Here is a 24,409-nt window from a genome sequence, read left to right on the forward strand (position 1 = left end):
TCTTCTCACACTCACTCGAAAAACAACAACAATTATGAAAGGAAAAAAAAGTAATTTGTTAAAAGTGTAATAAGAAACTTTAACTCATCAAACCCCTCTTATAAGATTTTTTTGGAAACTTTTTCATATCTTTTAGGACTAGGAGTGCTACAAAATTAACCTTTTCAATAATTTCCATTTTTGAATTGTACGATTTTTAGAAATTTTTTCCCTTTTTCCAATATTGTTTAGGACTTCCAACAAATTTACTAAATTATTTTTTCCTTTTCCTATATTGTTTAGGACTGCCGTTTATTTATTTTTCTTTTTCCTATATGTTTTTAGGAACAAGGGCGGCTCACTCTAAAGCCCAAACCCCCCAAATTCAGATCTGCTGAAGTAATAGCACACTTGGAAGGATCAAAGTACCCTAAGTAGGATATTAAAAAAAGGGAAAAAAGTCTGAAATATATTCAAATTTTGACCGAAATTGATGTAACAATATCGAACTTTGGAAAAGACCTTTTACTCCCTGAACTATTTAATAGTGTATTTTAAAGGTATACATGTGCTCACGTGGACATCATAAATATTACATTATTATAAATAGTAATGTGTCCACGTGGGCACATATATACCTTTAAAATACACTATTAAATAGTGCAGGGGGTAAAAGGTCCTCCATAAAGTTTGGTATTGTAACAACAAATTTGGCCAAAGTTGAAGTATTTTTCAGACTCTTTTCCCTAAAAAAAATTGTGCATTTATTGTTACCATATAAATTAAAATTAGCATATGCACATCGAAATATCAAATTGAAGTTTGATAAAAATTGAACCAAAAAATCAAAGTAAACTACAATAGAGTGGACAAAAATACTGCAAATATCTAAATCGTCTTGTTATCCAATACTCTACCTCTTTATCTCTTTCGACACCTAAAGGTTAGAGTCTAAACACGAAGAGAGGGTGTCCAGAATTCTAAACATATCAATATGAAGTAAAATTTGACTTTTATGTATAGGGTAGTTTTTCAATGAACAACCGTAGCTCCGCTCCTATGAATATTAACTACATACAAATAAAATATAAGTGTACACATTTTTGTTGAGCAATTTGTTCTTCGAATTTCAATTGTGGATGATAAAATTTTACTACATTTAAATCCATAAGAAATTCAAATTATATAAAAGTAAAAGATAATCAAAATATACTATCCAAATAAATATAGGGAATGAATATAAGTTAATTAATTATTTGAATCCAATCATTTTGAATTTTATTGTGATGAAACAACACAAAGCACACTATTATTTTTGTTAATTACATGTTGAAATAACAAATTTACTTTATTTGCCAAAATAATTATCTTGGGTATATGCATCTCCGGAATACGCGAGTAAAATTACGTGTAATTTATTTCAAATATGTTGTATTCAAGCGTGATTCACATTTATATGAGATATAGGTATATTGTGAGATATATTTACTCTTTTGTTCTCCTCTCTGATCCCTATGTATCTGTATTTCAGAATCCATTTGAGTTTTACAAATTTTGTGTATATATATGTGTATCTAGTATCAATTTCATGAATATGTATAACCATAATTAGTTTCATCTCTTATATATGATATCAATTTCATCAGTGTATCTTGTATCAAGTATTTAATGTTTTCATGCATAAATACATGTATATGATATTAAAGATACATATATCTAGTGTTAAAGTATGCCCTGATCAGTGTATATATACATTACATTGATCGTTATTGATCGGGATTCAGCAAATATAACATGAATATTTGTTTATAGTTTTCCCTTTTTATTAATGGTCAAACTTTGTTGGACTGTCTATTTAATTGAGCTACAAATGATGAGGTCACTAAATTGGCATCGCATGTGAAATGGTGTGGCACGTCAAGTCTATTGAAGGAGCTAATATAATTATAACATATATCAAAATGGCATAGCATGCCTCGTCAAATTAAAATCAATGAAAATGCACGACGTGTATAAATGACATGTTTAGGCTAATCAAATATGACTATGTCAATTCAATATAATTGGCCAAAAGAAATTGTCCTTATCACAATTTTTTCAGCCTATAACTATAAATAAGACTCTCATAATTCAGGAAAAAATAAAAATTTGTGATATATCTCGTGCTCTTTAAGAAAATGCATAAATAGAATATTCAACAAATAATGCACTCTAAAGACCACAATTACTTGATTCTTGACGTTGATGATGAAGATGAAGTAATCAAGCAAAAAAATCTGAGAAAAAAAAGACAAAGTGACATAAAAACACATCAGATTAATTTGCCTACAAATCAGAAACCAACTGTACAAGTTGCTCCTCATAAAAAATAACTTCTTTCAGATTGCTCACTACAAAAACAAAGCAATTGTCGTGCAATTACAAAACCAATTGAGAGAATAGCACAAAGCTTTGCAATTGTGAGATTAGTGCAAAAAGAAACACAAAGTATCAAAAACATAGAGATGGAGTTTGAATCAATTAAGAGGAAATTTGAGGAAAGGATGGCAGAGCAAAGGGAAGTCAAGAGAGAGGGACTATAATGGTGGACTTTCATGATATGCCTAAATATGCTAATGACTCTCGTTTTCTCAGAAGACATTGTTGGAATAGAAAGAGATTTTGATTATCTCATAATTCAATCTATTGTAAATTTTATATCAGAATCTTCTTCTTTTTTCGTCTAATAAATTATGGACAATAGTAGCATTTACTATTTTTAATTTGATCATGGGTTTCCTATATGCAAATTATCTCAATGATTAAATTATAATTTAATATAGTTGCAATTTCCCTAAATAATGTTATATTCATGTTTTAAAGTTATGTTATATACAATTCAAAATTTTATTATTGTCTGAATAGCCACAAAGTTACTCTACTCCGTTTTAGGTATACTAGTTATTCAGAAGATATCAATAGCATTTCATGTCAATTGAAAGCTTGTGAGATTTTTTTAAATCTTGATGGACAACTAGGAAATTATTGGCAAGAAAATTGACATTTGGGTCGGTTATTAGTCCAAAATTAAAATCAAATCAATATAATTCGTTTTTAAATTATTAAAATCAAATCTGATTTAATATACATTTATCTATTTGGTTGTTATCGATTTTGTTTGATTATTAAACATACATGAAAATAAAATCAAAAGACAAGGTGGGGAAGGAGAATAAAATAACGTTCATGTTCAAAATATTTTTTGTTCAGAATACTTTTTGCTTAGAACTTTTTTGCTTCATAAATAAATATTATAAATAAATCTTGATGAAAATATTTATAAGATGTTTAAAATTATTCATAAAAATAATATATATGATGTATATTATTATAAGAAATAATAATATGTAATAGCTCCTATGTGAGATTTTATCTATGACATTATGTGACTATCTATTCATATTGCATCGGAAAGCCTCCTAACACATTAGGAGTAAAACTCTTTCTAAAAAACAAATTCAGTTCATTTGCTTCTACTTAAGCTCATTTTGATATTGTTACTATACTAGTTCTAAATTAGTTTTTAGATCACTTGATTGACTAAATAATGAGATGTCAAATCATTCACATATATAGACAAACAATATTTGCAAATGCCACTTAAAGTGCATGTAAACTTCTATGTTCAATGTTCTTGATCACTTGACCTGCATTGACTTTGTGACACATTACCAACCACCAACCTATGCTAGGATTTCAAACACAAAATAGAAGAATAATGTTATCATGTCTGGTATCTCTTCTTCTTGATACAAATTGATGGAATAGATTGGAGTTCATACGTTTCTCGTATAATTATCACTTTGTCATAAATTTTGTATAGAAAAGAATGCATAATTATTTTTTTTCACATTCAACCATGAGAGGCACAACTGAACTATAGAAACCATAACAATTTTTGTGAACAAACACTTTGTTGGTTCATTTTTTATATAACTTTAATTAAGAAAAAAGGTGAAAAGGAAAAGTAAATCCCATTTCCACTATTGATGCAATAGAAGCTCTTTATAATTATAATGCAATATCAAATGGTGAAGACATTCCCGTCTCATGCTTCCCGCTTGTACTCCAAATTAGTATCTCATTTCGAATGAGTGGGTGAAGTTCAAGCCTTTGCGCTTGTTCATGACTCCTCGTTGTTGCCATGTAACTTTAGGAAGGAATAAATGTATCCAAAGAAGGGGAATTTTGGATAAGAGTAAAGTTGGTTTCATATGATTAGGATGTGAAAATCGTCTTTCGCAAAATAAGATTTCGTATAATAAATTATTGTGGTTTGGGGTAGGACCCGTGCACAGTGATAGCCATTTATAATGATTTCCTTTTCCTATATGTTTTAGGAGTACGCTGCCCTGTACCTTGAGGTAACAATACAAAACACCCGGTTTGGATAAGTATCTTTTAGGGCTTGTTTGGTATAAGGGATTAGAGATAACTAATTTCGGGATTAATCTAAAGATGAATTTATCTCGTGTTTGTTTGGCATAAAATCACAGAATAAGTTATCCGAAATTGTAGTGTTATTTTAACTTTAGATGAACCAATCTACTATCAGATATATATCTTGTCTCCTGCAAGTCTTTCTAAATTGAATTTCAACTTAGAGTTGATTGAGTTTGTGAATGTATATATGACTATAAAAAGGGATGTGTTGGTTACTAGTTACAGTCTTTACGATCAGAAAGCCCTTTCTAATTGTTTGTTTGCTTAAATAGGTCATCAATTTCACAAAACAACAATATACATACCTAGTGAAGTTTGGGGAGAGTAGAGTGTACATAAACCTTACCACTACGAGGTAGAGAGACTGTTTCCAAAGTTTAACTAGTATTTAAAGGTACTAAAAGTAAAGTCACTCAGGGCATGTTACAATTTTTTTTCAGGACTAACTCAACAAACGGAAATACATAATAATTGGCTCAACCCATCCATTAAATATAATGCATCATATATGTGATAATTCTTTATTTTGATAAAGTATAGTACCTATAGTTAAGTTCCAAAACAATAAATAAAGATAAATTTAACCATCCAATAGGTATAAAATATACGTACACCAAGAATTGAAATCTTAACACGCATCGTGTACTCATCCATTCTCTTCAATTCCAAAAGAAGTTGTATAACAAGAGTATAAATCTGCAACATTCTTTCCTTGTTGTTGCGTTAATATTTGAGCTTCTCCATCGACTTACAAAGCTTAGGTTTGTCGTATCGAGATATACAACCCATCAACAAAATATGTATATAATTAATGTCTGGAGATTATAATGGCCCCCAATCACCACAAGTATACCAAAATATCCAAAAACATTTGACAGTGAGTGCAAGTCATTCGTGGATTCTAATAGCATTTCAATTTGTTTGCGGAAATTCTCAAGGGTGATATTATTGAAATTCTTTGAGAATTGATGAACAACTTCCTTGTGTCCTGCTGAGATGTATTTTTCCTTGGATAATTTGTCGAGAAACATTTTATCATCATATGATAAGTAGTAATTAAAAAAATTTATTACGATGATTATCAACTAACTTCTTTTTCTCGTCTCCTAATTCTATTTGATGATGAATAGTATCTAACTTTTTCGAATAACTTGTATTTAGAAAAGTTCTCGTAACTAATTTTTCGTACTAGAAAATATGTACTAGTACTATTCAAATAATATTTTTTGAAAGAAGAATTTGGGATGATTGAAACGTAATCGTAATTGAAAATTGAAGAGAAAAAACTTCTTATTGAGAATTTTCTAAGAAGCTTAGTTGAAAACCCTAGTTAAGACGTCATTTCTACTAAAGGTATATGTTATGCAGATAAAAAAACAACCTAGTTACTCATTTAATACCTAGACTATTTCTTGTCGACCAATACACTAAAGAAAATAAAAAATAAAATCAAGAAACTATTTATATTGAGGGATATTATAATTACTTTTACCCTTACTTACAAACAACACAAAATACACTATTATTAATGCTAATTACATGCTAAAACAACAATACTTAGCAATTGACTAAAATTAAGCCGCAACCGCAGAAATCTTTTTGCTAGTCGAATTGCCAAATATATATTAGGCACAAGGCATATTGCCTGTTAAAATCAGTATTTAACTTCCTAAAACTCGTGAATAGGTAGATATAGTTTGAAAATTAAAGAGATTATTCGTATTATGTGATATCAAAAAACAATCAGTTACTCAATGAATTTTGTAAAAAAATGTTTGTTTGAAAGTTTGTTAGTAACATGTAATCACAATCATTTATTTATAAAAGGAAAATGAAGATACTCAATATACTCATATGATACGTTAGTATATTTTGGATACCTTGTTTATAAACTATGACTTACTCATTTGGTAATACAGTATAATAATTTGGGAGTTTTGATAGTTTTAACAAATTGTGTGAGGTTGTGGTTATGATAGAAAAATTCAAATCGAATGTTCAAACAAAATTTCAACAGTAACACCTTGTTCGGATGGTTGTTAGTTGTTACTCATTGTATTGTTAGTTTAAATATAATGTATTTTTATTGTATCGTATCATTTAGATTCATCGTTAGGTAACGACAAAAAGTCTGATTTGTGTAACTGATTTGGTGTGATCACGTATTACCTTAATATTTTCTTCTCATTTAATTTTACTTATTATTTAATAATCCTATTTTATCTTATACCCTAACTTTTCATGTACCCTTAATATTTTCTTCTCATTTAATTTTTACTTATTATTGAATAATCCTATTTATCTTTTATCCTAACTTTTCATTAGGGGTGTTCACGGTTTGGATAAAAACTGATCCAAACCGAAAAATCGAACCAAATCGATTTTATTTAGGGTATGGTTTGGTTTTGTTTTAGATTTTAAAAAAACTATAGTATTTTGTTTGGTTATGGTTTTGTTCGAAAAAAATCGAAGAAATAACCAAACTAAACCGATAAATTATATACATAAATTTTATTATTATACGTACATAATATATTCTTTTTATAAGAATTTTAAAGATCTTATATATGCATTCATGAAAATTTATTTATAATTTACTTATGAAAGTAAAAATGTCCAATTTGAGAACATTTATCTTATTGGTTTCATGTATATGAATTTCTCTGACAATTCTTTGTGAATGTCTCTTCCTTTTGGACCAGAAATAGTGACATTTGAAACTTTATTCATAGTAAATTCAATGATAGAAAGTTTCGTAATGTTAGTCATTCTAATTATTTTTCGTTTTGAATGGATTATTGGTACTTTTTTTACGTTTTGAATAAATTATTTCTTTTAATTTATGTTTATGGTTAATAACCGAACCAAACCGATAACAACCAAAATGATAAATGTATATTATATTAGGTTTGGTTTGGTTTTGATAATTTTAAAGTCGATTAAAGTTGATTTGGTTTTGATTTTAATTTTGATCAATAACCGACCCAAACCGACCCGTGAACACCCCTACGTTTCATGTACCTGTACAATACACTATAATACGAATTAATAATATAACAACTATATAAATCAACGAAAAAATAAAATATAAATCAACACTATTTGAAATAATGTCCAAAGGCCCTATGAAATTCATCGAATAACATCACACACACTTTTTAAATTTGGTAAAGTAAAATCACTATAATTTATATATATATTGCAGCATCCTCTGATTCCTAACGAACAACTAAAAATAAGATCCAACAACACACATAAAAAATTGAAAGCACTTTGTTAGATATGCCATCATCTGATTTCTTCAATTCTCGAAGAAGCTGAAGAACAAACTTCTTAATATTTGCGTTGGCATTGCCTTGTTTCTGCAATAGTAATTTGAAATCTCCCATCGAACCACATTGCTGCAACGATGCAAAATTAACTATAACATAAATGTAGGAAAAATGTACCATCGTATTGCACTGAAACCCTAACATTATAGTTACAATTCCAAAAAAAGTAAAAGTATGGCGCAAGTTACCCATGGATGTTAACAATAGATCAGTTAGTTTGCGCAAATCCTCAAGGGTGATATCATTCAAATCCTTTGGGATTTGTTTAACAAAATCCTCATGAATTATATTTGCCCTTGGATAATTTGTCAAGGAACTCTTTGCCATCGTCTGATGAGAAGTATTTGTATAATTCATCCTCTTCATCTCCAGGAGATTCTGAAGTATAGTATTTGACTTTTTCGTAATTGGAAAAGATCTCGTGCCTAATTTTCCGTGATAAAAAATATGTGCTACCATTCGAATTGTAATTGCGATTGAAGATGGAAGACTTTTCGACAGAAGAATTTGAATTGTAATTGCGATTGAAGATGGGGGGAAACAAGGAACTTATTGAGATTTTTCTGAGAAAATTGGTTGAAAATCTACGAGCGAGAAATAGAGAACTCATTGTATTGCTACTAAAAGTACATGCAAATTGAAAAGCCCTAGCTGGTCCTTTAATACATAACCTATTTCTTGTCAATCAAGACATTAGTGAATAAAGAAAAAAAAAAAACTACTCTATCTTTCCTGTGTTATCATTTAAATTTTAGTAACTAAAATTATACCGTAAAATTGAATATGAAATCTTTAATTTCTTTAAAAATAAAATTAACAACTCAAAATATTGAGACATCATTATGTATTGATTGAAAATTGTACATGTTGATTATCGGCTGTATATTGATTAATATGAAATTATATCTTTCTGGGGTGAATTTCCAATAGTAAAAAAATATATATACCTCCATATGAGTTTGAGATCAATGGGTCAAAGTACCTTCATGTATGAAACTTACCTAGAAATTAAAATCGAAGAATGGATGAGGGATTATCAGAAATTAGTTGAAATAAATACAATAATGCAAATCAGATTACGAATTTTGTTTCTGATATACTCTCCATCATCATTCATATTCACTGTTTGCTTCAAACTAAAAACAGGGGAAATCTGCAGGAATAATGGAGAGATGCATCTCAAAATTCTATGTAAGTTTTGACACAAGGACAATTAATTCTATTATTATAACTCGATCTATCATATTTAATTGTCGTCAAGCCATCTAATCGTCAAAATATCCCTAGATGATCACTAAATACATCAACTAGTATGATTTTTACTTGCGCACATAATTGTATTGCCAACTAAACTAGCATACGGGAATCAACTGGAAAAATAATAATACATAATTAAAAAAAAAAAAGAAAAAAAAAAAGGAGCAATCGAAGTTTCTCTATCTTGACTAAAAGTTGAATAGCAAATATGAATAATTTTTCTCAAAGAATTTGGACAAGTACAGTCCACCAATTTATATTGAAGCTCAATACGTGACGATTTTACTAATTATATATGATGGTATCGATGGAGTAAATGTGCATGAGGGATAAAATTACGTAATTGCAAATAATATATAAATATTTAGATATTTTCTCTTCAAAAATTACATTAGTAAAAAAAATTAGCCCATACGTAATTTTTGTTATTATCCTATTTTTTAATATGACAAATATTTTTTTTTAATTATTATAAGAAAATATGATATGTACGGATGTACCCATGCATTTCACGGATAATTATAAAATATATATATATACTATAAATAAATAACAGTGACCAAGCATTGCAGACGAAAATCTATTAAAACTTCTTTTAAAAAATAATTTTTAAGCTTATTTTTATTATTTGGACTTAAAAGCTAGTCCTAAAACTCATATAAGATGTACTATAAGAAAAATCATTTAATTTTGAAATTTGAACTGTGCGATGTAAATATAGAAAGAGTATTTACTGAAAAATTTGAATTTTATAAAGTACTGCCGGTTGCATATCATTTAATTTGAGATTATATATTTCTGGGGCGAATTTCCAGTTGTAGAAAGAAAAAATTATTTTCTATTATGAATTATGATTATTATATATGACATCATTTACATTTAATTTTGTGTGTTCTATTTTTAAATTTTGTATTCTTTCATACCAATGCAGTCGACTCTTTCCAGTACTGTGATTTGGCAACATGAATAATGGATTTATTGGCTAATGGATGAGACTTGCTTAAACTCAAGAAAAAATGGATGATTGATTATCAGAAATTAGTTGAAATAAATACAATAATGCAAAACAGATTACGAATTTTGTTTCAGACATACTCTCCATCATCATTCATCGTCACTGTTTAAACTAAAAACAGGGGAAATCTGCAGAAATAATAGAGAGATCTTCTTTGACGAGTTGAAAAACAGCAGTCTGAATTGGTATGTTACCTCGTTTATACAGTTTCAATAATTGCCTCACCTTCTCAATCGACTTAGTTTCCAGTAATTTGGCAACATAATACGTCCCAAAATACAAGCCAAGCGATATACGTACCTCACCAAACGTATAGAAATGGCACCCCACCCCATCAAGAGAAACCAAAATGAAGCATCACTAGAATATTCGAATTTCAACTTCTCCATCGAGTTTAATAATATCCCAATTCCTCTACGGAAATCATACGGCGTTATGTTATGGAGCTCCTTGGGTAATTGATCCAAATACTCTCTTTATGTTTTGATAGAGATTTTTCACACGACATCCGTCGGTTTAAGTTTGACGGATTCCCGTGCCTTGCCGCAGCTAGAAAATATGTACTGCTATCGTTTAGCATGAGCTGAGGGGATGATGATTTCAGGCTTTTTAGTGATGAATCTGAAGGGGATTTTGAGTTTTTGGCAGTTGAATTGCAATGCCGATTGAAGGTTGAAGAGAATGAATTTGAGATTTTTGGGACTGAAAAGTCATCTCTAGTATGTGTGAGGTATGAGAGTGGAGAAGAAGAAGAATGCTTACGAAGCTTGGAAGAAAATCTCCGAGCAAAAACTAGAGAAACCATTGTTGCTGAAGATTGCTGCGAGCAAAAAGCTTAAAAACGCAAATGAAGTGTTCTAGTCATATTTTTTCGGGAAAAGGGTCAAAAATACCCCTCAACTTTGTTTTATTGGTTGATTATACCTTGCCGTTAAAAAGAAGTTATTTTTACCCCTAGCGTTACTAATCTCATCATTTATACCCCTCAATTGGATGAAAAACCCTAAATTGACTTAATGTAACCCAATTTCAATTGAAATTACCCAATTTTATATTATAACCCTAACCCAAACCCGACCCACAATACTAAATAGTACTCCCTCTGTCCCAATTTATATGACTTACTTTCCTTTTTAGTCAGTCCCAAAAAGAATGACACATTTCTATTTTAAGTAACAATTTAGCTATAAAATGTCTATTTTACCCTTAATGAAATGATTTACAGCCACACAAATTTCTATCATTCATTTTGGACCACAAGTTTTAAAAGTCTTCCTTTCTTTCTTAAACTTCGTGTCGAGTCAAAGTACCTCATATAAAATGGGACAGAGGGAGTAACAAATAACAACAAACCCATCTCTTCTCTCTCTCACACATCTAATAAAAAACTTAGAAAATCATGTAGGATAAGAATACATTCCTTCAAGTCTGATGCTTTATATCCCGAATATTGTTGAAGAGTTGCACTCCATAAATGTGCATTTGGTTGTAGTGTAAACCTTGAAAGGAATAGAACAGAAGTAGCCACCAAAGAATGTAAAAATTTCACACAGTTGTAATTTATGGCCCACCACCACTTCCTTCGTATATGTATGGCCCGTAATGTAACAAAAATCTTCAACATATGATGGACTAATTCCTCGTACTTTCTGTAAATCACCATATCAAAATACTCTCATTAGCAAAATCAAATACATAACCGAATTTCCCATGGGGGAATTCAATTCAATTCAATTCAATGTCAGGCTATAATACTTACGCAACAATGAGCATCAAGGAAATGCCTAAAAGCTGAAGTTTTTGCCGATATGGGTTGAGTAAGATGAGCTAAAGGGTGTTTGAGGATGCAGTAATTACTATGGGTTTGAGCAACGGTTGCGAAGAAACACCATGAATGGGGTCAAGTTATCTTCGATGGTGTTTCAATGGAGGAAGAACATTAGAAGATGGGTTTGGGGTTTAATTTGATTTTAGTGGGTCGGGTTCGGGTTAAAAGAGAAAATCAGATCATTCAATCGAAGTTGGGCAGTTTTAGCTGATTTGGGCTTTCCATCCAATTGAGGGGTATAAATGATGAGATTGGTAACGGCAAGGGTAAAATAACTTCTTTTTAACGGCAAGGATATAGTCAACTAAAAAAACAAAGTTGAGGGGTATTTTTGACCCTTTTCCCTATTTTTTTGGTTACAGGGTCCTTAAATACTCAAGGATCTCGATTCTTTTCCACCAACAAACTCTTTACCGGAAAAGAAAAAGGAAGTCCAAAAACCATTTACTGAATTTTTTGGAATTTATATGCCATATTTTGTACAACTTTTGAGATCTCAAATTCAGTAATATATTCCCTCCGTTTCTTTTTAGTTGTCATAATTTTTTTTAAGAGTCGAACTATATGAATTTTGATTAACATTATATGAAAAAAGTTACAATTTATAATACTTTTCGTATAGTTTTTGAACATCTAAAATTTTATTTTAAAATATTGAATGAATGTTATTTAATTTAGCTTTAAAAATTAATCAAATTGACTCTCGAAAAGCACAACATGACAACTAAATAGGAACGGAAGGAGTATTGGTTATGATTAATTTGTTTCTAATCTACTATTTTTGTTCAATTTGATGGTGATTAGTATACGTATGATTAGTTATGTTTGTATAAAATTATATTCATCCCATATCAATCTTGTTAAATTGGTTCAAAATTCTAGCGAATCAACAAAAGTTAACGCGTTTGTAATTTTTATTACTTCTTGATTTTTTTAAAGTGACAAATATTTTAATTTAATTATTATTAGCAAACGTGATAAGTAATGGAGAGGACACCAAAGGAAGATTTTATTGGTAAAAATGAACATTTTAAAAATTATTTGGACCAATTGGTAGTGTTTCACGGATTGTTAAGAAATGGGGGGAGAGAATGGCAAGTAACTAAAAGAAATGCAAACTTATTTTACCACAAATTTAACTTCACAACAATTTTCTACTTTAATTTTGCTTCATTCTAAGATTGAAAATTTTCAAACCGCTTCTTCCCTCCAATAAACATGATATTATTTGGGGAATCAATTTTTTTTTTTTACTACAATCTTTTTATACATTCTTAAACATACATTTTTTTTGCCTGCGACATATTTATTATAGTAATATAGTATTATATTATATATTATTCATGTACATAAGTAATTCTAAAAAATCAAAACTCAAATAATAGGAGTATGGATTGATATTCACAATATATACTTAAATTCTCAAACTAGGATTTTTTTTTTTTTTTTTTTTTGGCGTTCCATCCATATTCAAAGAGTTTGATAATTTATAATTTTGCACATTGAGTTATAATTTTTATTTTGTTAAACATCCCTAAACATCTAAAGGTATTTTTGTTTTCAAAGTTTTACTTTACTAATATATAAAGGCTCCAAGCATGTGTGCTTGTAACTAGTGTTATTTAAGACTGAATAGAAATTAATAAATTATTTTTTTAAAAAAAAATCATTGATTTATCAATTATCGATAATGAGGTATAAATTAAGCGATTTTGATAATATTTTTGATTTATTTTTTCATATCAGATTAATATTTCTTAATGGTTTGAAATTTTTTATTAATGGGTTAAGCGTAATCCGATAGTAAATTAATAATATAAATTTATTTAAAGTCTTTGACTTAAATTATTTTTTTCTATACTTTTATTTCTAATTGTCTCAAACTCTTAATAATTCTACTAGGTCTTTTGAGCAAGATATACAATTTGTTAACTTATGTGCCACCTTGTTTTTAAGTAATTTTTAATATTTTTTGTGAAATATTCTTAATGGGTAAATAGATTACCAAATTAATAATGATCAATAACCGATAAATCTATATTTTATGTTAAGTGCTTTTTTTGTCTTAATTTATCGAACGGTTTACAATTCTCTTAATGTAATTTTTTTTTAGATATATAACAAATCAAAAGAAAAGTAATACAATTAAATTGAAATGAATAAATTACTAAAATGGGCCACAAATTTTAAGAAAAGCACCATTGGCTACAAATAAGGCCGGTATGGATGGGATCCATTCTTTGATTTTGAAGTTTATCATTAACTTTTAATTTGTTTTATTGATTTTTAATTTTTAAATATGTTAAATCAATAAAATATTTTTATGGATTTTCAATTTATTGATTTTGGTGCTTAAGTGTTGGATGTTAGCAATTTTAAATTAACTCTTAGAAAAAAATTAAAAAGTAAAAGGACTTGTTACTTATCTTCGTCATTCTTCAGTAGGGTTTTCTTTTCCTTGCCAAAACCCAGATTCCTCACAACTTCCCGGTGATTTGCGCCGGCGGATTCAGTTTCTGAACTTCTTCTCTCTTATATATAATACCAATCGCATTTTAAAGCGAAAATCCAATTCAAATCACAGCCTTCAATATGTCAATCCCGAGGGAGCTCTACCCCACCGAAGATGACCTCCCGTACGAGGAAGAGATCCTCAGAAATCCGTTCAGCCTGAAGCAGTGGTGGCGCTATCTAGTGGCACGAGCAGATGCGCCATTCACAAAACGAAGAGTGCTTTACGAACGAGCTCTACAAGCTCTCCCCGGAAGCTACAAAATATGGCACGCGTATCTCCGCGAACGTCTGGAGTTAGTTCGGAATCTTCCAATCAACCACTCCCTGTACCAAGCTCTAAACAACACTTTCGAGAGAGCACTCGTTACAATGCACAAAATGCCACGAATTTGGATCATGTACTTGGTGAGTTTAACTCAACAGAAGCTCGTTACTCGAACTAGACGCACTTTCGATAGAGCATTGTGTGCATTACCTGTTACTCAGCATGATAGGATTTGGGAACATTATTTAGTGTTTGTTAGTCAAAGGGGAATTCCTATTGAAACATCACTTAGGGTTTATAGGAGGTACTTGAAGTATGATCCTTCCCATATTGAGGATTTGCTTGAGTTTTTGTTGAATTCTGAGCTGTGGCAGGAGGCGGCAGAGAGGTTAGCTGGTGTATTAAATGATGATCGGTTTTATTCTATTAAAGGGAAGACTAAACATAGGCTTTGGTTGGAGCTGTGTGACTTGTTAACACAGCATGCTACTGAAATATCAGGTTTGAATGTGGATGCGATAATTAGAGGAGGGATTAAGAAGTTTACCGATGAGGTTGGGAGGCTTTGGACGTCGTTGGCGGATTATTACATTAGGAGGAAGTTGGTTGAGAAGGCGAGAGATATTTTCGAAGAAGGGATGACAACTGTGGTGACTGTTAGGGATTTTAGTGTTATCTTTGATGCGTACTCCCAGTTTGAGGAGAGTATGCTTGCCTTGAAAATGGAGGAGATGAGTGATAGTGAGGTGGAGGATGAAGGGAGTAACGGTGAGGTTGGGGCAGAGGATAATGTGGATGAGGAGGATGATAGGTTGAATGTGGCAAAATTGGAGAAGAAGCTTAAAGAGTTTTGGCTAAATGATGATAAGGATATTGACTTGAGATTAGCGAGGCTAGAACATCTTATGGATAGGAGGCCAGAGCTTGCGAATAGTGTCCTTTTGAGGCAAAATCCGCATAATGTAGAACAGTGGCATAGAAGGGTAAAACTATTCGAAGGGAATCCGACAAAGCAAATATTAACGTTCACTGAGGCAGTTAGAACTATTGACCCAATGAAAGCTGTGGGGAAGCCACATACTTTGTGGGTTGCATTTGCAAAACTTTATGAAAACCACAAGGATATTGCAAATGCAAGAGTCATCTTTGATAAGGCAGTGCAGGTGAATTATAAAACTGTTGATCATCTGGCTAGTGTTTGGTGTGAATGGGCTGAGATGGAACTACGTCACAGGAATTTCAAGGGTGCTCTAGAACTGATGAGACGTGCCACTGCTGAACCAACTGTTGAGGTCAAACGGAGAGGTAATTCTGACTTTCCTTTTGTATCTGTGCTCTTTCTTTTTCATGACTGTTTCTTTGTTCTTGTCACTTGTTAAGTATTTAGCCCATCAAGCTTAAATAATAGTTCAGCATTAGATCTAATTGAGTCATGGAATACAAAGAAGTACTGTATTGGTATTACCATTCATCAGGAACTAAAATTTTGAATGTGGTTTCGTGTTACTTTTGAAGTAAAACAATCTACCGAAGTAATTCTTCATCCAAAATAAAATAAAATCTACAGAAGTAGCAAGTAGTAAGAAAAAAGCTTGCATTTGGAAAAAATCCAGACAGCGGGTGATTCTTTTCTTTTTTTTTGAGATAAGGGTAACTTTGTATTCACAAAAAATTCTATCATCCTAAGAAATGATGAATTGGAAACTTGCATCCCACATAGTGGGCACACCCCCATAAGGGTAGTCAGATTACAAGTCTCCTAGGAAATCAACTAAATTTACCACTGCCCTTTCCAAATCTTCTTTACACCAAAAAATGGAAGGGTTTAATTCATTTTTATCTTCTGAAAGTTGATATTTTTCCCTTCAAGACAGCTAGCATTCCTTTCTTCCCAAATGATCTGCCAAATACATACTGGGATAGTCTTCCACCATTCTTCCTTCCTTCCCCTGCTTCCAATTCCTGACCAACTGTTCAAGAGCTCCAGAGTAGGCTTTTTGCATCAGCCATCACCCAGCTAACCCTTAGGGGTCGTTTGGTTTGAAAATGAGTTATGATGGGATAAGTTATGTTGGGATAAGTTATGTTGGGATTAGTTATGATGGGATAAGTTGTGTTGGGATTATTTTTTATTGAGTGTTTGGTTTGTTGTATTCAAAATAATAAATTTTAAGAACAATTTATTTGTTTACAAAAATGCCCTTCATTAATGTAAAAAGTGATATAACAAAAGGGTTGAAAGAGACATTTTTGTCATTTACCTATTTTATCCCGGGATAAGTTATCCCGGGATTACTATACCACCCAAGGAGAGGGATAACTTATCCCGGTACTAATTATTAATCCCGGGATAAGTTATCCCGAACTTGCCAACCAAACAACAAAATAAGCGGTACTATAATTTAATCCCGGGACTATTTGTTACTATACCTCACACCAAACGAGCCCTTAGGGATCGTTTGGTGTGAGGGATAAGAATAAATAGTCATGGATAAAAAAATAGTCCTGGGATTAAATTTTGATGTCTTGTTTGGTTGCCATGTTTGGGATATCTTATCCCACCATTTATACCATAGTGATGGGATAAGTTCCCATATACATGGTGGGATAAGTTATCCCAAGATAATTAATCCTGGGATAACTTGTTCCCAACCAAACGACCCTAAGTGTACATAAGAAATGTTCCACAGATTTGTAGCTGTTTGAAAGTGTAGAAATAGGTGGTTGTTTACCTCAATTTCCTGCTCACACATGAATCACCTTGAGCAAATCTGCATACCTCTTTTCTGTGATGCCTCATGTATAAGGCATGCCTTCCTAATTAGCAACCAGGCAAAGCATGTCTCTTTGAGTGGGCCATTTCTCTTGAAACTGAAACTTAGCAAAGTAAATTTTGTCTCTATTTTTGTACCCTCCTGGCTATAAAACTAATCATATGCTTTTAATTATCTTCTTTGAACTCCATGACCAATCTAAGTCTTTAAAATTGAAGCTGAAAAGTTTTAGGAAAACATTTAGTATATCTTGACTGAGGAATCTAGATATCTAATTTCATTTTCAGTCGATTGATGCTGTATTGATATTTGGGCTAACTCTTGGTCCTCTCTTCATGTTTTAACATGCAGTTGCTGCTGATGGAAATGAACCAGTGCAAATTAAGCTACACAAATCTCTAAGGCTTTGGTTACTGTTTGTGGATTTGGAGGAGAGTCTAGGAAGCTTAGAGTCAACTCGTGTGGTCTATGAGCGAATTTTGGATCTCAGAATTGCTACACCACAGATTATAATAAATTATGCAGTACTTCTGGAGGTATGAATTTCATTCTAATCATTACTTATGTATCATCCTACTGCTTTACGTGCTCTTAAAAGAATGGGGGAGTTCTTTGCATTTTGCATATCTAATGTATGAACCATTTCCTGGTTGCTTCTTCGCCACTTATTTCCACGATTTACCCTCTAGTCTTAAGTTATTTTGCAGAACTTTAGAAGATTTAATTCTGTGAGGGGCAAAATAGGGATTGAATTCCCAAAACGGAAGTGGGATTGGAAGGAAAAAATTGACAAGGAAAAGGAATAAGGGGCCAGTAGTGGGAGAAAGATGGAAGGCAACATTAGTAAGCTTAGTAATCTCCAGATTGAAAAAGATCTCCAATCTGCATACTTGTTGATTTGAGAATATTCTCGGGATACTAAATTGTCACTAAGAAGGATTCTTGATAGAAGCTGTGAATAACTGGCTGAGAAGTTTCATTGTGTAGGTAACATAGAGCTTCTGCAATCAAGCAGCTATTCAAAATCCTCTCCCCCATTAGAATGTGGAGTATCCCATTTGTCACTTCTCCTCACTTGGAAACTAAATAACAAAGTATATGAATTTATTAAAGAACTACTAACTACTTGGTTTGTTTCTTACTAGGCAGAATTTCTTTTTATTTCCTTCCAAATGAAAGTTGTAAACAAATATCAAATAGTATCTTTTAGACTTTTACACAAATCCCATTAGTGGGGCAATGGCCTTATGCTGTGTGATGCTATCCTAATGTCTGCTTACAACATGAAGTCCTTCCACTCTTACTTTTATGACTCAGAAATCTTTACTGTTATTGATTTTCCATTAAGAAGGAGCCTTTTGTATAGTTAGTGACTTTCTACTGGATGGCTTCACTATTGCTGCTGGGTTAGCCCTTCTATTGATTTTCCATGTGTGAATAGTCTCTCCTTTTACTCTGCCTGTTTTTCTGATTATGTAATTACTATTTTTATCCATCAGAAAATGAGATTTCTATGATTTCACATAGACATTGAAAGATCGGGATGTAAATGATTAAAAAAAACAAGAGGATAAAGTGAAGATAAAAAAAATGCATACATTTGAGGTCAAAATGCAAAAACTCAAGAAAAGAATTTTGGATATCTTTTCTCTCTGGTGCAATTGGATTTAACCTATAATATCTGGTATTCATTTTGTCTAGGATCACAAGTACTTTGAGGATGCATTCAAGGTTTACGAGAGGGGTGTGAAGATCTTCAAGTACCCACATGTTAAGGATATATGGGTTACCTATCTTTCCAAATTTGTGAAGAGATATGGGAAGTCAAAGTTGGAACGAGCTAGAGAGTTATTTGAGCATGCTGTTGAACAGGTATGTATATGACAATATGTTTTATTTGTTCAGTCAACAAATATAACATTGGTTTTCTATGATATAAATCTGAATTGTAAAATCGTTCTTTTTTGCTCCAATATGGTAAGTTCATCTATGATGATTTTTGGAATTCAATGATTCACTGTTTTAATTGGATGTTAGGTTCTCAACTGATGTTTAAAAATCTCATGAGTTTTTCCTTGTTTTTCTCCAACTCCCTTAATGAATATGTGGAGATTTTGCCATTGCTCTGATATTGGCACATTTGCTTCTCATTAGCAATATCATATCCTTATGCGTGTTGAACGTATGTAAGGGCACCAGCCACTTTTTTGACCTGCTGTACAGATCTGATATTCATTAGAATTTCTTGGACTTGTGTATGCATTGTACAACAGGAACATCCCCTTTTTTGGGTGCAATTTAGTGTCAGTCAGTCAACATCCCCTCTGGTGAAACTTAATATTGTTAGTAAAGAAGAAAATTGGCGGATCTACGATAGCAACAGGTTTAAACTGATGGGAGAAACCATTGGCTGCCTAGATATTCTGGGAGACACCTGTTTCTGTTGTCCGGAAATCCATCTTCCTTCAGTCACCGTCTTCAGTTACTTTCAAAATTATCCTTTTGGTCTTTCATCATCGTCTACTTTTTATATGGTAGTATTCTACCTGGATAAGGGCGTAAAAGTGGTTAGACAGCTCATTGAATCATTTTATGCATTGTGCTACGCATCTTGATTTTTTTCCCTTAGGGTTTAGTTTGAGGTCTTGTCATGTCTACCTGTGTGCATTTTATATTTATTTTTGATGCACAATGAATAAACACGCAGCTTCACCTATGTTGCCTGTAGTTTGCTGATATCACATAAATCTGTTGTTTAAGTCTAGAATCCTATATTGGCCATGTCTTGGGTGATAGTTGCACTTCCAAATTATGGGAGAAATTTTGCTTAATGCTGTTAGCAGAGGCTCTCATTTAATGTCTAACTACTTCTTGTCTGTGTAGTTGCATCTTAAAGCACGTTCCGTAAATTCTGTCTGTCAAACTATGTTTGGATACTCATCTTGTACTGTTTCCATTCCCACCAGACCCCTGCTGATGCTGTGAAGCCATTGTATCTTCAATATGCTAAATTAGAGGAAGACTATGGTCTTGCGAAGCGGGCTATGAGGGTTTATGATCAAGCTACAAAAGCTGTTCCAGCAAATGAGAAATTGAGCATGTACGAGATCTATATAGCTCGTGCAGCTGAGATATTTGGTGTTCCAAGAACACGGGAGATATATGAACAAGCAATTGAGTCTGGGCTTCCAGACAAGGACGTGAAAGTTATGTGCTTAAAGTATGCGGAACTTGAGAAGAGCCTAGGAGAGATTGATCGTGCTCGTGCACTATACAAGCACTCATCACAATTCGCAGACCCTAGATCTGATCCTGATTTCTGGAACAAGTGGCATGAGTTTGAGGTGCAGCATGGTAACGAGGATACCTTCCGTGAGATGCTCCGTGTAAAGAGGAGTGTATCTGCAAGCTACAGCCAGGTAAAAAAAATACTCAGTTAATCATTAAGTTAGCCATCTGTGATGTCCTTGAGATCAGTAAATTAAGGAGCTCAATCGTATTCTCACAAAGAATTAAGACCAAAGAGTACTTGTGGCATAGTTTATCCAAAAAAGTATTAAAGTGTACTTGCGGCATAAAAGAAGGCGGAGGAGGGAAATTGTTTTGGTACTTGATTTCTTCTAATAGGAAGGATTGTGTAAGAAGAGTAATAATCTGGTTAGAATGCTAGTACCAACTTAATCAGGATAGAATAATTACTTTACAATGTGTATCATCCAACATGGCATATAATTAACTTTGGAAGATGACAACCTAGCTTCTGATTACACTGGGTCACTGGGAAACCTACTGTTAGAGCTACTTATGTTTAATGCCAGGAAATTTCTTGAAAATAGGAAGGGCTCATAATGTAGTATTTAGCTTAAGTAACTATCATTTTTAACTTCTTGGTGTATGAACTATCATGGACTTGGTATATTATATCAATCAAATCAGTCAACTATACTTAAATCTCATACTAGTGGGTTGTAAGAATCCTCTATATTCCGTTATATTCTGGTCCATGCAGTCCAATATTGAAAAACAATTACTTGTCTTTTAAGGCGAATTTAGGGTTCTCTAAATCTCACAATATCCCTTCAGTGATATAAAAGTCTTTAACCCAAACCAAGAGGACTTCTGGCAAATATTAGATCTAATGCAAGTTTTCTAACAATTACCAGGCCTTACCCCAACAAGTTGGTATCTCCTATAGTGGTCATTTGTTCATTGTGTTCTTTTTTCTGACCTAAATGTACATTTATGAGAGATTTAGGTCTCTTGAGACAACTTCTTTGTGATTTTGGATCCACCTCCTTCTCTTTTAGCACCTTAAATTGTCACATGTCACACTACCGGATCCGTGAATTTGGAGGTCTATGTAAAATATGGCCAAACCATCTTGGGTGATCACCTTATAATTTATCCTCTTATATCCCTGCTTATGTCCTTGTTTGATTTGATCATTTCTAGTTATTTCCTGGTAAGATCACACATTTTCTTTAACATACGTATTTGTGAAACACCGATAAGTATATATTAGGCTGTTGAGAACCAACCACTCTTACAACATTGCCGCATCTCTCAGAATCATTCTATAGAACTCCTATGGTGCTTCATTTGAATTATCCTATTTTAGTCCTTTATGCTCAACTTTCATCTATCATTGCATCTTTTTGGGGAAGATTTGAGATATTTGAATTATTGGACCTATCAAAAAGAATATTTGAGTTGTTTGTAGTAGTTATTACAAACCTATCCAATCTCACTTGTTATTCATTCTTTTGCAAGCTAAACTTGAAGTTCCTCTGTTCTGTCTTACTCCACTAACCCTCACTCTCTAGAGTGCTAGCTTCTCTATAGTTCTAGTTTTTGGTTAACATCCTTGCTAGTTTTTTCAATGATACAATCATATGCAAATAGCATGCTCCATGGAGTTCTCAAATGATCTGCTATCGGTTGATTCATCTAAAAGTAAGGAAATAAGTATGGGTTTAAGGCAGATCCGTGGTGTAGACCCATAATTTAGGGAACTCCACTCGATCTCCTTCCGTTGGTCTCACCTTTTTGACCTTTCCTTCATACACATCCTTTTAATAGTTTTGTATATTCTCACATTTGTGCATTTCTTGAACTTTGTTGATTGACCATACTGACATGCTTCTTATACCTGCAGACACATTTTATCCTACCGGAGTATCTCATGCAAAAGGATCAGATGCAGACCCTTGAGGAAGCAAAGGACGTTTTGAAAAAAGCTGGTGTTGCTGATGATGAGATGGCAGCTCTTGAGAGGCAGTTAGCGCCCCCTGAAAATGATACAAAGAGCAAAGAACAGAGTCGGGTAGTTGGATTTGTTAGTGCAGGAGTAGTTGAGTCAAATGGACAGAAAGTCACTGCAAACAATGAGGATATTGAGCTACCTGAGGAAAGTGATTCTGAAGAGGATGATGATAAGGTTGAAATTGCACTGAAAGAAGTCCCTGATGCAGTGTTTGGAGGTCTAATCCGTAAGAGGGACGAAGGTGATGAAGCAGAAGACGACTCTACTGCCAAGAATAAAGATAGTGATGGCCCTCTTGGCGCGCTAGAAAGAATGAAACGAAGGAAACAACAAGCATCTTAGAGTTTGTATTTTTCTGCTGCATTAGTTGGTTTGAAATTTTTGACCTAATTCCAAATCGTGTAAATTGAAGTTTTAGATTGTTGTATAACTTTAATTTCTCCATAGAGAAGGTGTACATCACTCGTTATTTAAAGTACACGTTTGTTTATTCCTCTATCCAGAAAATTGGTGAGGCGGTTATAGTCTTTCACTGCAAGAATGCATCATTTTGTGTATTTTGCTATTATTTTTTTTTAATTTGAGTTAACCATTCTCTTTTAAGGGAAGTTCTATTCGTAGTAGTATTAGTTTCCAGAAAATAGACTGCCTGACTACTTTTCAGTGGATTTATTGCCTGACGTAGAAGCTTGTAGCATATTGTTTCTCCTCATCTCCAAATGTGTTATCTTCTTCTAGCCATACATAATTATGACAATCTGGCTGGGAACACATGTTGAATCTGTATTCAATTTTTTTTTTTTCGAAACTTGGCCAAACATTCTCGTCTCATTAATTTCATATCTTAATTTTTGGTGATAGAACGCATAGAACATTCCGAACGTTCAATCTCTTGTCAGTACCTTCAGAAATTTCATCTTCTGTACAAATAAATGCCTCTCCTCTTTTCGATTATCAACCTTTTGACAAAAAAAACATTGAGCGTAGGAGAAAGGGAAAATGGGAAAGAAGTTAAAGATTAAAAAGTATATTATTGATTTAGCCTATTTAAAAATCAAAAATTAATAAACTAAACTAAGGCTGATATATAAAATCGAACCAAACCGGCACCTCATCACATCCACTTCTCAAGAGTAAATTAAGATAAATTCAATTATATATTAAAATTCAAATATTAAAAAACTACACGCAAAGTAGTACAGGCCAGGTATCTATCTATATTTTTTTATGACAAAGGAAAGTAGCTCGCAAACCATATAGGAGGGTAAAACCCCCACTTTTATGCAATAGCTCACAAACCACATAGGAGAGGTAACCCACACTAGGCCACACTTGACAAGGGGTTTCGATCTTGAGACTCTCAAGCCCAAACCATTGGGCCACCCCAGGTATCTATCTATATAACAAGGAAAAATAAGAAGACAAATGCATAAGTAACAAGTGGTAGCATAAAAATGAAGGGCGGTAGAGCAAAATCATATTTGGTACTAATGTAGAAGCACCATCACCAAAACCTCAATGCATATTAATAAAGAGATTGATTACACAAAAAGTAAAGAACACTCCGACAGAGGTCGCCGGAACAAAACCATCGCCGGTAGCCAGCGCCGGTGAAGGTGCAATATTCTCCGATGCCAAGTCTTGAGCCTCAGACATCTTCAAAACAACTATCAAAACTAGAACAACATAAATATAGAAAA

The 24,409-nt window shown here is 32.5% G+C and overlaps 1 protein-coding gene across 1 annotated transcript; it reads left to right on the forward strand.

Annotated features, from left to right (window-relative positions):
* The first annotated feature begins 14,432 nt into the window (after nucleotides 1–14,432).
* On the forward strand, nucleotides 14,433–23,224 carry LOC125833629 (uncharacterized). The gene is made up of 5 exons (XM_049512792.1): nucleotides 14,433–15,977; nucleotides 17,798–17,982; nucleotides 19,148–19,318; nucleotides 20,413–20,865; nucleotides 22,602–23,224. Exons 1-5 carry the CDS (start codon nucleotides 14,486–14,488, stop codon nucleotides 23,049–23,051), a joined length of 2,751 nt encoding a protein of 916 aa, XP_049368749.1. The 5' UTR covers nucleotides 14,433–14,485; the 3' UTR covers nucleotides 23,052–23,224.
* The last annotated feature ends 1,185 nt before the right edge of the window (nucleotides 23,225–24,409 follow it).

This window comes from Solanum verrucosum, unplaced genomic scaffold, assembly GCF_900185275.1.
Source record: "Solanum verrucosum unplaced genomic scaffold, falcon-dt-bn FXZP01000307.1, whole genome shotgun sequence".
Lineage (NCBI taxonomy): Eukaryota > Viridiplantae > Streptophyta > Magnoliopsida > Solanales > Solanaceae > Solanum > Solanum verrucosum.